The sequence below is a fragment of the Sus scrofa genome, chromosome 5, assembly GCF_054392235.1.
Source record: "Sus scrofa isolate SSC_HxYL_T2T_F1_AM1 chromosome 5, Sscrofa_HxYL_maternal_Yorkshire_Landrace_v2.0, whole genome shotgun sequence".
Taxonomy (NCBI): Eukaryota; Metazoa; Chordata; class Mammalia; order Artiodactyla; family Suidae; genus Sus; species Sus scrofa.
In genome coordinates, this window is record NC_139387.1 from 24,305,254 (window position 1) to 24,321,261 (window position 16,008).

The window sequence follows — 16,008 nt, forward strand, 5'->3', positions numbered from 1 at the left end:
TTTTTTGGAACAAAGATCTGAACTTTTGCTCTAGAGTCTATGTGGTGAACGCAAGTTATACTGTGACTGTTTTTTGAAAAAGACTCAAAATTTTAAGAAAAGACATGAAATCAAGGTTGAAGTTTCATGATTTAGTTTTTGAGTAGAAGACTCTTTTTTTGTTTTTGTTTTTTTTATGGCTGCGCCTATGGCATATGGAAGTTCCCAGGCTAGGGGTGCAATTGGAGTTGCAGCTGCCAGCCTATGCCACAGCCACAGGAACGCCATATCTGAGCCATGTCTCCCACCTACACAATAGCTTATGGCAACGCCAGATCCTTAACCCACTGAGAGAGGCCAGGGATCAAACCTGCATCCACATGGATACTACTCAGGTTTATGACCCATTGAGCCACAACAGGAATTCCTTGAATAGAGAATTATTGAGAGTAAAAAGACATTTGTGCTACTCATAAAATTATACCTCCCCCAAAATCTGCTTACTCATATGGGAAAACCCTAAGCACAGGATAGACATAAAATGTAAATATATACATTTCTATGTAACAAAGTATAAAACCTTGAATATGTTAAATTTTAAATCAGTAAAAATGATCTGTAATCTCTAAGCAAATTTCTCTGAATATCATCTACAGACTGGGGAGAAGTCAGAAGTCAGTGATGAGAAACCAAACAATAACAACATTCATCCTGCTGGGACTGACAGATGACCCTAAGCTACAGGTTCTGATTTTTGTCTTTCTATTTGTAGCCTACATGCTGAGTTTGACTGGAAACCTGACCATCATCACACTCACCTTTGTGGATTTCCACCTGAAAACACCCATGTACTTTTTCTTAAAAAATTTCTCCTTCTTGGAGATCTCATTCATATCTTCTTGCATCCCCAGATACCTATATAGCATAGCAACAGGTGACAAGGTCATTACCTATAATGCTTGTGCCATTCAAGTGTGTTTCACTGACCTTGGTGAAGTAACAGAGTTTTTTCTCCTGGCCACCATGTCCTATGACCGCTACGTGGCCATCTGCAAACCCCTGCATTATGTGACCATCACGAGCAGCAAAGTCTGTGGGATTCTCATCAGCTCTTGTTGGATGGCTGGTCTCTGTGTTTTAATCCCACCACTTAGCCTGGGTTTAAATCTGAAATTTTGTGACTCTAACAGGATTGATCATTTTGGCTGTGATGCGTTTCCCTTAGTGAAAATCTCATGCTCAGACACATGGCTCATGGAACAGACGGTTATAATCTGTGCTGTGCTGACCCTGAATATGACTCTCACTTGTGTAGTTCTGTCCTATGCTTATATCATCAAGACAATTTTTAGGTTCCCTTCTGTGCAGCAAAGGAAAAAGGCTTTTTCGACCTGCTCTTCCCACATGATTGTGGTTTCCATCACCTATGGAACGTGCATTTTCATCTACATGAATCCTACAGCAAAGGAAGAAGTGACCATTAACAAAGCTGTTTCACTGCTCATTACTTCTTTTTCACCTACTTTGAATCCATTTATTTATACTTTGAGAAACAATCAAGTTAAGAAAGCCTTTAAGGATTCAATCAAAAGAATTGCCTTGGTCTCAACTAAGTAAAAGAAAATAGTATTTTTAAAATACCATCTCAAGTCAAGAATAAATGGCCACTAATATTCTACTTTTTTTTTTTTTTTTGGCTTTTTGCATTTTCTTGAGCTGCTCCCATGGCATATGTAGGTTCCGGGGCTAGGGGTCGAATCAGAGCTGCAGCCACTGGCCTACGCCAGAGCCACAGCAACACCAGATCCGGCTGCATCTGCGACCTACACCACAGGTCACAGCAATGCCGGATCATTAACCCACCGAGCAAGGCCAGGGATCGAACCCACAACCTCATGGTTCCTAGTCGGATTCTTTCACCACAGCACCATGACGGGAACTCCATAATATTCTATTTTTGAAGTTTGTAATCTTTGAATATTTTTGAAGTGTGTATCTTTTTTTAATCTTTTGAAGTTATTTTTTAATAATTACACTGGTCAGATCAATTTTCCCAATACTTCTTATCCCTAGATTCTATTAAGCGTTGCTAAAGCCATTTTTGTATTTTCATTATTCAAATCGGTATCCAATAGTTTATATGTCAATTTCTTTAAAAAAAATTTGGAAAGAAATTAAATTCATAATATTAGTTAAACAATAAAATCACAACTCATTAAAATATAGGGTAAACAAATGATATCTAAACACATGTAATAAGAGGAATTTTATGTAAATGTTTAAAGTAGGTGAACAAGCATATAATTTAAAATACTTAGAATAGATAACAGCATTTCTCAATACTGAGAAAATAGATGAAAATCTATATATCTGTTATGAACACACAGAAATACTGAATAAATTTTTAAAAAATATCCCTTTGTGTGCATAGCTGAAATCATTGAAAAGTTGTAAATTGAAGATTTCAGAAATAAAGATGCAATGAAAAGTAGAGTAATAATTATGAAAGGAAAGAGTGCTCAGGAGAGTATAGACAGGGGTTACGGGAGCTTGGATTGTACTACGGATCACAGAGATTTAGGTCTGAAGTCTCAGGATTAGCACAGTTGGAGCACTTGGTGATATAAGAGCTGCGTATTCAATGAAATTTGGATTGGAAAACCATGCCCATTTTCACAGAAAGATTACATTTTTTTTTCCTTTGGAAAGTATTTTCTGCTGTGAGTCAAGAGAAAAACATTCCCCAGTGTATTTTAGAGCCCATGACAACATCTAACACAAATTAAGCTTTTGTAATCCAAATTCTGTTATAAGCATTGAAATGATAGATAGACAGAAAGAGCTGAAAAAAATACACAAATGTGATTTTTGAGATATTAAGTTATTTTTATCAAACTAACTAATTGCTGGAAAGGATTCACTGATTAACAAATTAACTAATATCTGGAAAGCACTTCAATGAAGGCATGCCATCACAAATTATCTGAAACACTGGAAAAGCTGTAGTAAAAGAAGTCTGTGGATTTTTAAAATTTTTTATTAGAATATATATAGTTGATTTATAATGTTCTGTTAATTTCTGCTCTACAGCAAAGTGACCCAGTCATAAATATACATATTCATTCTTTTTCTCTTATTATCTTCCATCATGTTCTATCACCTGTGATTGGATATATAGTTCCCTTTGTTGTGCAGTAGGACCTCATTGCTTACCCGTTCTGAATGTAATAGTTTGCATCTAGTAACCCCAACCCCAAGTCTATCCCTCTCCCCCCCTCTTCCCCTTGTCAACCACAAGTCTGTTCTCCACATCTGTGTGTCTGTTTCTGTTCTGTACATAGGTTTTTCTGTGCCATATTTTAGATTCCAGATATAAGTGGTAAATCATAGGGTATTTGTCTTTCCCTTTCTGACTTACTTCTCTTAGTATGAGAGTCTCTAATTTCATCCATGCTGCTGCAAATGACATTACTGTGTTCTTTTTATGGCTGAGTAGTATTCCATTATGTATATGTACCACACCTTCTTAATCCATTCATCTGTCAATGGACATTTAGGTTGTTTCCATGTCTTGGCTCTTGGGACTAGTGCTTTAATGAACATAGGGGTTCATATATCTTTTAAAATGAAAGTTTTGTGCAGATATATGCCCAGGAGTGGGATTGCTGGATCTATGGTAGTTCTGTATTTAGTTTTCTGAGGTACCTCCATTCTATTTTTTGTACTAGTTTTACCAATTTACATTCCCACGAAAAAATGTAGGAGGCTTCACTTTTCATCACAGCCTCTCCAGTATTTGTTATTTGTCAATTTGTTAATGATGGCCATTCTAACTGGTGTTAGGTGGTTCCTTATTGTAGTTTTGATTTGTATTTCTCTAATAAATAGTGATATTGAGCATTTTTGCATGTGCCTGTTGGTCATCTGTATGCCTTCTTTGGAGAACTGTCTATTTAGGTCTTCTACCTATTTTCCAATTTGGCTGTTTGCTTTCCTGCTATTGAGTAGGAATTCTGCTATCTTAACTATATTTATTACTTACAAAATGTAAGCTAGCCCCAAAGAGAGGAATTTATACATATGCTACTAAATTTGAAAAAGTAAAAAATTAAAAATAGTAAGTGGAAATTTTAACTTTTATGGGTAGGAAATGAAACAAATTATTTAAAAAATCCAGTAGCATAGGTAAACTCTTCCTGAATGAATGTGATGAGTAAAACATAGAAATGGCCAATATTTTATTGGAAGATCTTGGGGATGTAATAGCTCTAGAAAACAAAACAATCAGGATAAATATTGGAAAGAATAAATAAAAACTATTGATTATTACCTCTGATTTTAAATTACTTTATTCACATTTTGCCTTTCTGGAATCAGGATATGTCAAACAATGAATGACATCTATCATTGTTCATAGTTTACCTGGCAACATTTTCTTTTCAATAGTGATACATAGTATGTTTTACAATTGATGTCTTAAAAATGATGAAATTAGATATAGCTGCTTTTTTAACCTGAGGACATTCTTATAGATCCAGAAAACTCAAGAAACTCGAATTGGAAAGAAGGGGAATTAATAATGGAATTTGGTGTTCTAGCTGAAAGAGGTGGAAATTATTTAAAAAGCAGTAGGTGGTGATAGAAATAAGCAACAGGAAATAAATGAGCTTGTTTTATTTTAGTCATGATAGTCAAAATTTTAATAACAGTGGAATAAATTTAACATAAAAGTAAATGTACTATAAAGAATGCATGGACTCTCTTACAGGGATATAAAATTAAAAACAAAAGAAAGGCCATTAATATTCTGGGTTGGAAAATTTTAACATGAGAATGTGTATGTGTTTAACTACAGATTACTTATGAAACATTTATTTATTTGTAGATAGTTACTAAGCAAGTAGAATATTAAAGGAAGACAAGTTTTAATTCAGTTTATCTGAAACAGAAACTAAGTGATGCAATCATCAATAATCACATGTAGAATGAGACGAAGGGAAAAAATCAAAATCAAACACTGATTATACAATCCCACTTTTATGTGAGAGTTTGATATAGGGGTGTAAATAAAGAAACTTTTTTTCAAATGTATTTCTATCTACAAAATGATAGAATATCAAATGTCTATTGCCAAGTGAAAAAAAAAATAAATTGCACTTTATTTTGTTAAAACTAGTTCACTGAAAATAAAAAAATGCAAAGAAGAAAACCCCTTGAAGGTGTACATGTTACACATTATTCAATGGAATATTATTCAGCCATAGAAAAGGAGAAAATCATGCCATTTGCAACAACATGGGTGGACCCTGAGGGAATTATGCTAAGAGAAGTTGTCAGACAGTGAAACACAAATACTGTATAATTTTACTTATATGTGAAATCTAAAAAACAAAAGCAAAAAACAAACAAAAATCTCAGAGATAAAGAGACAAGATTTGTAGTGGATTGGATGAAGGTTGTCAAAAAGTACAACTATAGGTTATGTAAACAGTAAGTGCTGGGGATGGAATGTAGAACATGGCAATTATAGTTAACCCTGCTATATGCTGTGCTTGAAACTTGTTAAGAGAGTAAACTCATCACAAGGAAGGAATTCTCTTTTCTATTTATTTATTCGTTTATGTGACGAGAATACATTTATTTATAGTTATTTATGTGATGAGAATGAGAATGAGTTCTCATCACAAGGAACAAATATCTCTTTTCTATTTATTTAATTTTGTATCTATATGAAATGATGGGTGCTCACTAAACTTATTGTGGTAATCATTTCACAGCATACATAACTCAAGTCATTATGCTGAACACCAACACTTGTAGTCATTAAGGACATGCAAATCAAAAGCACAATGAGATGCCACTTCACACCACTAGGATGACAAAAGCAAACTGAAAAAAAACCCAGACAGACAGGAAGTTCCTGTTGTGGCTCAGGGGTAAAAAGCCCAACCAGTATGCCTGAGGATGCTGGTTCCAAACCTGGCCTAGCTCAGTGGGTTAAAGGATCTGGCGTTGCCGTGAGTTGGGGTGCAGGTCACAGATGTGGCTTGGATCCCTCCTTACAGAGCTGTGGCATAGGCCAGCAGCTGTCGCTCTGATTCAACCCCTAGCCAGTGAATTTCCTTATGCCACAGGTGCAGCCCTAAAAGAAAAAAAAATTGTAAAAGATATGAAGATCTTGCAACAATCTTTCATGGCTCACTATTCATAATATAGTACCGCAATTTTGGAGTAAAATTTTGTAATTTTGGGATGGTAATTTTTTCCTCAAAAATTAAACATAGAGTAACCAAAATGACCTACTACTACTCTTTAGTACATACCAAAGAGAACTGAAAAAAAAAATATATATATAATATATATATGTATATACACTCAAAAACTTGAACCTGAATGTTCAGAGTAGTAGTATTCATAATATTAGCCAGAAAATGAAAAAAATGCCTATCACTGGATGAATGGATAAACTGTGTGATATATCAACACAGTGGGATATTAATTGTCTAAAAAAAATGAAAATCTGATACATACTACAACATGAATGATCCTTGAAAGCATTATGCTAGGTAAAAGTGCCAGTCACAGGAGACTGCATATCTTATTTCATTCATGAAAAAATTCCAGAATTGACAATTCTGTAGAGACAGAATATAGATTATTGGTTACCAGCAACTAGAAGTAAGGAAAATGGAAGTGACTGTTAATGGTTTTCTTTGGGGAGTGATAAAAACATCCTAAAACATTTTATAATGATGATTTAAAAAATGCTATCAATGTACTAAAATCCACCAAATTATATATTTTAAAAGAATAAATTTTATGTTATTCACCCATTTATTTATTTATTGGTCTTTATGTCTTTTTTAGGGCTGTACCCACGGCATTTGAAGGTTCCCAGACTAGGGGTCTAATTGGAGCTGTTGTTGCCGCCCTACGCCACAGCCACAGCAATACCAGATCTGAGCCGGGTCTGCAACCTACACCACAGTTCATGTCAATGCCAGATCCTTAACCCACCGCAAGGGGTTAAGGCCAGGGATCGAACCCTCAACCTCATGGTTCCTAATCGGATTCATTTCCACTGTGCCACAATGGGAACTCCTCACCCTTTTAAATAAAGCTTTAATTTAAAAATGAGTTACAGATACATGCAATAACCAGGAGGAATTTCAAAAAACTTTATGCCAAGTGAAAGTTCAGGCTCAAAAGCATATGTACTATATAATTTAACAGTATAAAACTCAGAAAACACAGTAGGCTTTTTGTAAACTGACTCTATAATGACAGAAAGTACATGAGTGTTTGCCTGAGATAGGAGCTATGGGGAATGATAAGAAGAAAAACGTATTAGAGAAACTTTTGAGGGAGACAGAAATATTCTGTTCTTAATGTGGTTCTGATTACAGAGGTAAGTGAATTTGCTAAAATTCATCAAACTGTACAACTAAAATAGGCATACTCTATGCAAATTATACCATCAAAAATCCTGCCACTCAGTCCTGATTCAGATCACACTTTGGTCAAATTAATGATCCTGCTGTAAAGGACATCTTAACAGCTAATAATAACAGGAGTGTATGTCCAAAAGTTCTCTCATATTCTTGTCTTAAAGGTAAGTTTTTATTACTTTTCCCTATGGGACTCGTACATTGTAATTCCAAAGAGAAATGTCCAATTTACTGAAGAAATTTTACATCTATCAATTACTCTGACAATATTCCCAAAATTAGTTTGTATAATTATTCTTCTTTTAAATATTTTTGTAATTGTAAAAATGAAAAGAATGTAAACTGATTCATAAGGGACAAAATAAACTGGTGCATAACCATAGAAATGCATTTTTAAATGGTGAAAAATGATAAAGAGTATAAATTCATAACAACAAAGTTTGATTTAAACTCAGATGTTACACTAATACAATGGACTGAAATGAGACAAAATTTAAATGATTCAGGTCAATATTATTAGGTTAAAAATAGATTCTTGTATATCAAAGTTGAAAATAGCATGGGACAAGCTATGTATCTCAATGCATGTTTTTTGAATTAATGTTCGTATATTTGTAAAGACTGCGTGTGATACATAGTGGCATATTTGTAGGAGGAAAAATATGTACGGATATGCTCCAAAGTATCTTACTGTTATCTTTGTTGCTATCTTTATTTATTTATTATCTTATTGCTATCTTTTGTAAAGAGCTTTTTTCCTTATTGGTGAGCCTGGTATTTTTTTTTCATTATTTTATCAAATGTCTTAGGAATATGTAATTATTCATTTTATTAAAATTGATAAAGAATAAAAGAGAGATCTAGTATGATAGTGATTAATTACAAGAAATTGAACTTTTAAAAAATCAGATTCTTCTTGTTTTCCTACCAGTCTCTTTTAAATGATTCCAAAGCCTGTCTCCAATGACTGTCTCCCCAAGTTATGTGCTGTCTGATTTTTTTCCCCCAAAGTTTATTTACACAAATGATTCATTAATGGTTTTTGAATCTGGTCACTGAGGACTCTTTTCTTCATAAGTTACTTTTTTCCAGCTTTGGCAAATAAACAAATATTGAGCTTGAAACTAGAAAAACCTCTTTCAGAGCAAAGATAATTCATGACATCAACTCTTCCAAAACTGCTGGAGGTTCCTTTGTATTATTATTTCTTGTTAGTGATAAAGAGAAAAGAAAACATTTCTTGGATTTATGACAGCACATCTATCTTGAAGTTTACTCAATGGATTGAAAACACAAACTCGAATCATTCAAGGTTTCCATAACTGTGGGCATGGATTCAATGAGGAGTGAGCAGGAACTCTCATGCAAGTTTTCAACGTGACTTTCATTTTCAAAGTGGTAGCCATAAGTATAATTAAACAACTCTTCAAGGGAGGCTATGATTATCTGCCAAAGTATGAATATGATGTCTTTCTCTTCAGTTATATTCTCTCTTGGTGGGATTGAGTGATATTTTTCTCTGAGAATGGGTGTTCTCTGTGTAAAATGAGAAATATCGATTTTAATATGGGTAGTAAATAAATGTTGTTTTTAGAGTGTACTATTATTGGAAAGTTTGTTATCACTGATGTGATCATTTTTATTCAACAATTAGTAGAAAGTCATGTAAAGGTAGTACAGAAGCAATAATCCCCCTAAAATAACAACAACCAAAAAAAGTCAATTGACAACTTGGCTCATGTTCTATTATCTCATTAGACACCAAATTTCTAAATCTCTTAAATATAATATAAACATTAATCAGTTAATAACAATTCAGATGACTTCATTACTCAACATCTGCATTGTTAAGATGAGAATTCTCATGGAAGTGAAGGTTTTTTGTTTGTTTTGTTTTTTGGATTTTTTTTTTCCTTTTTCTTAGGGTGGCATCCAAGGCATATGGATGGAGGTTCCCAGGCTAGGGGTTGAATCAGAGCTGCAGCTACCACCCTATGCCACAGCCACAGCAATGCCAGATCTGAGCCATGTCTGCAACCTACACCACAACTCATGGCAATGCCAGATCCTTAACCCAATGGGCGAGGCCAGGGATCAAACCGCAACCTCATGGTTCCTAGTTGGATTCATTTCTGCTGCACTACAATGGAACACCAGGAAATAAAATTTTAATAACTGGAAGGAAAAAAGGTTTTATAACTGAATATGACTCAGATTCAGTTGGGCTGCATTAGTTGCCACCGATAAGCAAAGGTCTCTGTACACTGAGAAGAAGAAAAGTCAGTGAGGAGGGTGGGCTGCGGAAATGATTCCTCACTGCATCTCAAGATGCCCTCTTGTAAGTGTGGTCCAACATTCCGTGTGTGCATCCTAGCTCTCATGCAAACCATGAGCAAGTCCAGGCTACTTCTCTATGATATTGACGCTCACTCCTAAGATTTAACTCTGGAACTTAGCCACATGATCAGAACCCACGCTACCCCACCTTAACATGGAGGGAACGTTATAAGTAGTACACCAAAACTTTTCACATAATAAATGAAACAAAGGCTGTAGCACAAATTGTAGGAAAATTTCCATTGGGCAGGTACTGATTCAATTTTGAAAATATTTGAAGCACACCTCTAGTATTTAGCTTGTGTTAATTGAGGGGGGGAAATTCTGTAGACATATATCACCAAAATTTAGAGAAACAAAGTGTCTGGCTTCTGGTTATAATACCCTACTGAGAGATGCATCAGGAAGGCAAAAGTGGAATCAATGAAATACAACTATTCCTCTTTGCAGGGAGCCAAGAAGATACAAGGAGCCGAGCAAGGGAGCTTGCCTGAACGGTACAATTCCGAGGGCTAGCCCTTGATCGGGATAAAGGCCTGTCTGAATGGTGCAATCCCGAGGGCAGGTTCCTGAACAAGGAAATGCCTGCCTGTATGGCCCAATTCCGAGGACAGGCCCTAGAAGACAATAAGGTTCACCTGCTGACCTAACAACAACAAAATGAAGGGGCTTCTTAGCAGCGCAAGAATGGAAACTATTTCTTGGATGTTTCAGTCTCTCCTGTTATTTTGTTTGTTATTTTTATTTTCCTATATTGACTTGTGACTCAATAAACTGGAACAATAATAGAACAATACGAGTTTCACCCTGGTAGAATTCCCCCCATTCAAATCTAATTTAGTTAAAATAAGAAATTATATTCATTAGCTTGTTATAAGTAACAACAGGTCTTAGAGTGAGGTATTTTGGGGTACACAATAGGTCAAAAATAGGTTAGATATGCATTATTCATGGTGAAAAACATAATAATAATAAATCTTGTTTTTAATTTCCTGGGAAGCTTTTAAGTTTTAATAAATTGGTTGATTTAGAAATAAAAATAATTTCTTATTCTGTCCCCTTGCCATAATACTTTGAAGTTTTTACCCTAGGTTTTAATTTAAAAATGAACTTTGCTAATGTCAAATTCTTATGTCTGTGACCTTTCTGGCTGTTAACAATTAACATAATAATAGGTAGTAACCACAAGATGCTTTGTATCGAATCTCCTTATTTTCACATGATGTTTTTTCCACATGATGTTTGGTATCCATTTACACATGATGTTTTATGCCCATTAATTTTGGTTTGTTAAAAAAATTCTTAGAACGTAATGTATATTTACTGTGCCATAAAATCTGGAAACTATGATGTAATCCACAACTAAACTATATAAACAATCACCTATGCCAGTGAAATTCGAGCATAGAAAGAAGGGACAAAGAGGCTGTCTCCGTGTGGACACCGTCCATCCCCAGCAGGGTGTGCACTCCCTGGCTCCTGGAGCTGGTCTCCGGCAAGTGGTGCCGGGACAGGGACCTGAAGGGGTGAACATTTAAAGTAAGTTTTGGGACGGTTAGGTTCTCACCTGGGGTGCCCGGGACCCCTCTGTAGGTATAGACAGGGAGAGTAGGGATGAGTAATTTTGCAAGAATATAAGAGATAGGTCATATGGCATCTAAGGAGAGATGGTTATTCATTGACATCTTACTTCATATGTTGAATAAAAGAGGTGTAAAAGTTACTAACTCTCAGATTGCTAGATTTTTACATTTTGTGCAGGAACAATGTCCATGGTTTCCAGAAGAAGGCACTGTCATGAACTAAGTGCTCCTCGAAGAAACCAAGGATTTGGATCAAGTGATCTAGCCTTTTGGGTCCAAGAAATTTCTACCCGAAGGCCCTTTGAAGATCTAAAAGTTCAAGGGGTTGTCATTAAAGGACTTACAGACCCGGGGGCTGATGTGTCCTGCATTGCTGAAGACCACATCACCCATGTGGATACCAGACAGTTGATTAGACATGTAACCTTCACGACCAATAAAAATGAAATGCTATCCTAATGAGACAGAAAGAAGGAGACTCCAAAAAGAATGAATACAAAGATATCTTTCCACACGGCTGAGAGCTTTAAACCTCAACCACCACCGCCAACGACCAGGTCGCCCTGAAAGAGTGGCACGTACTGTTCAACCACCTACCAGAGAACAAATAGAAAGACTTGTTAAGGAGGCTGAAGGGCTTGTGAGAGCTCAAAATCAACAGTTAAAGCCTACAACTATGTTTCTTGCTATGCTCCTAATTCTATGCCCAATATGAGTTTCTGCTCACTCATATTGGGCCTTTTTTCCCAACCCGCCTAGCTTCCAGCCTGTTACTTGGGATAATGAAATGATTCAAGTACATACAAACCAGTCTGACCTGTTAGGGGGACCGGGGTTTCCTCCCCCTCCTTTTGAAATTACTATGGCTAGTTCCTCTAATTACTCATTTTTTGGAAGCTCTCATGCATTGTCGATTTGTTTTGCTTTACCATTAACTCCTAATGGTCCTGGACCTACTAACGTCCCGGGCTGTATACCTACTCAAACAGCAGGTATGGTTGCTATAGGTGCACTGCCTGTTGCTAAAGGTTCCAAAACTCATCCTTGCTGGTCACTGGTATTTCTCAGCCCTGGGACTGAACCTAATATGTTTATAGTTATCCTATCCAAATTTCAAATTATGAGCCCCTTCGTAACCATCATCCTTTAAATGATCCTAATTGTACACCATGGTCTGAGGACTCTAGGTCTCAAAGAGTTTGGGATGGAATTGATTTCAATACTGGGTTTCCACCTTGGAAACAGTGTATGTATAATTCTACTAGGCCTAATCTTCATCGTCCAGAAACAGATGCCATGGCACCTTGGTCTTTAGCTTATTGGCAAGTACAAGGTTGGTATATTTCAGATCCACAAGTAGACTATCATGGATATTTAAACAAAAATAAAGTTAAATGTGGATGGAATGACAACAGTGTACCTAAACCCATCGCTTTAAGTAAAATCACTAATGATGGATGGGTGCCTCCCATTCTTACTGCTCCATTTGGAAATCGGCATAAAATTCAACCTCACTTATGGAAAGCAATTGCTGTTCTTAAACCTGTGATTTTACACAGACCTGATAATAAAGATACTTATTTTGTAAAAGCTTGTTTACAAGCTCCTTATGCTTTTCTTTTTTCAAAATCTTTTGATGTAAAAATTCGTAAAAAAGAAAATATTTATACTACTCAATGTGATAATTGTACTTTGACAAATTGCATTGGTCCTAATATTGGTAATTATAAGTTTATGCTTATTGTAAGACAGCCTCCATGTGTAATGGTTCCTGTAAATATTACTGGTGATTGGTATGATAATCAGGGATTAAGGGCATTACAGCTACTTAATAATCAGTTAACACGAACCAAACGATTTGTTGCTGCTCTTATATTAGGAATTACTGCCTTAATTTCTATAATTACTTCCTTAACAGTATCGCTGTTGCTTTAACAAAACAAGCACATACTGTGACTTTTGCCGATCAATTGTCTAGAAATATTACTTTGGCTCTAACTACACAAGAAATTGTTGATAAAAAATTAAATGGTAAGGTTGATGCTTTAGAAGAGGCAGTTATGGCAATGGGACAGGAAATAGTTTCTCTTAAAGTTAAATTGGCTCTTCGTTGTCACATGGATTTTAAATGGATTTGTGTTACTCCTCTCCAGGTAAATACATCTCGCTACACCTGGGATAAAATTAAAAATCATCTTGAGGGAGTTTGGAATCATTCTGACCTTGGATTGGATATTTCTAAATTACATCAAGAAATATTGGATATGAATCAGGGGGAACAAGCCTTCGGTGCTCAAAATAGAGCATCTGATTTGTTTTCTAATACTGATAGTTTTGTGGGTCACAAATCTCTTTCTTCTATGCTAATTAATCTTGCTGTGTCTGCTCTACTTCTGATTCTGCTTTTATTGTCTTTCCCAGTCCTCTTTAAACTTAACGGTTGAAACGTTTGGCAACTCTCGACTGAAGTTCATGCCTTTGTTTTAAAAAATAAGAAAGGGGGAGAATTAAAAAATTATTTAAAATTTAAAAATAAAAATTATTTAAAAAATAAAAAAGGTGTCTCTGGCACCTCTTGAATATACAACTATTCCTAAAGTGGAAATTTTGACTTTGTATTTTTGCCATTAAATCCTTTTTTAGGCATTGGGTACATACAGAGCTGAGTGATTTATAAATGCTATTCTAGTTTAAAAGTACTTTAATCTCCAAACAGTGTACCACCTCAGGGTAGAACTTATCTTTCTCAACTTACAAGAGGGTTGCATAAAACCCACCATAAATTGAATATATCCTAAGTTGAAAATGCACTTAATACACCTAACCTATGGCATTTCATAGCTTGGTTTAGCCTACCTTAAACACACTCAGAGCACTTACATTAGCCTACACTTGGGCAAAATCATCTAACGCAAAATCTATTTTATAACTAAGTGTTGAATATCTTATGTAATCTATTAAAAACTGTACTGAAAGTGAAAGAGAAACTGGTTAGACGGGTACAGAATGGATCTGAGTGCACTGGTTGTTTACCCTCGTGATTGGGTGGCTAAACATTGTAGCTGTGACTGCCCTGCATGGCAAGAGATATCCCTTGTTTAGGAATTGATTGCTCCAAATGACAACCAGCCCTTCTATTAGAGTTTCATGAAGTTCCAAAATAGATATTTAAACTAAAAACCAATGACCAATTATTTGCATCCCAAGTGAAAGTGGGGCTTTGAATAGAGAAAAGTGAATAAGCACTCTCAGAGGGAAATTTTCTCCAGATAGATAAAGTAATTAGTTTAATAGTCGGCCAAATCTATTAGCTTGACTATAAGAAATTCAAGGAAAAATAAAGGAGGGAAAGGTAGACATTTTTATGTTTCAGGTGCATCTGCCTACAGTCCCAAGTTTCCAAAGAACAATTATTTTTTGGAAATTAAGCAATTAGGAGATTAAGAATATATCCTCCACGTGTACTTGTTACATTAAAGGAACTAAAAGACTGAGAAATAAAAACATAAAAGAGACAATCAAGAAGATAAACAACCAGAAAACATAAATAAGAAGGTAGGAGGAAAACAATGGGTGTAATGTAAAGATAACTTATGAGAAAATATTATGAGTAGTTTATGGTCAAAGGTACACATTTTATGTATAAATCTGCCACTATTATATTCCAAAAAAAGAGTTTTTGATAAACTTGGTCAAAAATTGTTTCATTAGAATGGTGGGGATAAAAGTGTGTTTACAAAGTGGTGAAGAATGAATACATGGTGAATAACAAAAGGAAAATCACTGTGAATCAGGACATTGAAGGAATGATAATATGTTTATTATTTATTATTAAGCACTTCTAAAAGTGTTTATATAATTCCGATGTTTACAGATTTCAACTTTAATAGCATATAAAGGGTAATGTTATTATTTCCACTTCACAGATGGAAAACTGAATCACAGGGAACACAAACAGTGGTTGTGGAATCTAATTTGTATTCCAAACCTGAACTTTTTGTACCTAATGACATTGGTACCAAGATGTTGGAATGTTTAAAACTTCACCCAACAGGTCACTGTGCTGTACAGCAGAAATTGACAGAGCATTGTGAATAAACTATAATTAAAAAATTTTTAAAGACAAAAAAAAAAAAGCTTAACCCAACAGGTTAAAAGTTATAAACAATTGTGATTATGACATATAATCTTATCATACCCAATGTATCTCAACACTGTAAACAACTAATTTCTTTACAAAACACTGTGTTCTGCACAATAACAACAAAGATTATAAATTTTAGCGAGAAAGTCATTAGGGACAGACAAGGGAAGAGGTGAATGAAGAGAAAGATTTTTAGAGAATAAAACATAAATTTAAAAAATTGTAATAATGCTAGCACTCAGATCTCAAGCAATGAATATGGAAAGCCTATATAGTAAGCCCCAAACTATCTATATTATACTTGCACTTTGAGAAGAACCAAACTACCATGAAAAAAAAAATTGAAAGATTTAAGAAGTTTAAGAATTGTTTTTAGGATTTTGCATCAGTTAGCTGTAAAATATGACTAAATAAGCAATTCCAATGCTATGTGCCAATAAAAATGAAACATAACTTGGGAATAAAAAGCAATGAAAAAGAAGACTCATGTTGGAGTGTGATATAGATAAAGAAACCT

At 35.0% G+C, this 16,008-nt stretch overlaps 2 protein-coding genes across 2 annotated transcripts in view; both read left to right on the plus strand.

Moving 5' to 3' along the window:
• The window catches only part of LOC146403237 (olfactory receptor 6C3-like), a 555,083-nt gene that overhangs the window by 425,300 nt on the left and 113,775 nt on the right, over nt 1-16,008 (plus strand). The gene's annotated exons all lie outside the window — the stretch shown is intronic.
• Nucleotides 661-1,596, plus strand: LOC100155510 (olfactory receptor 6C2-like). The gene has a single exon (XM_084955923.1). It carries the CDS (start codon nt 661-663, stop codon nt 1,594-1,596), a length of 936 nt encoding a protein of 311 aa, XP_084812049.1.

Excerpts from the sequence above, each read along its gene's own strand:
- LOC100155510 (XM_084955923.1), top strand. The coding sequence starts at position 661 with ATGAGAAACCAAACAATAACAACATTCATCCTGCTGGGACTGACAGAT.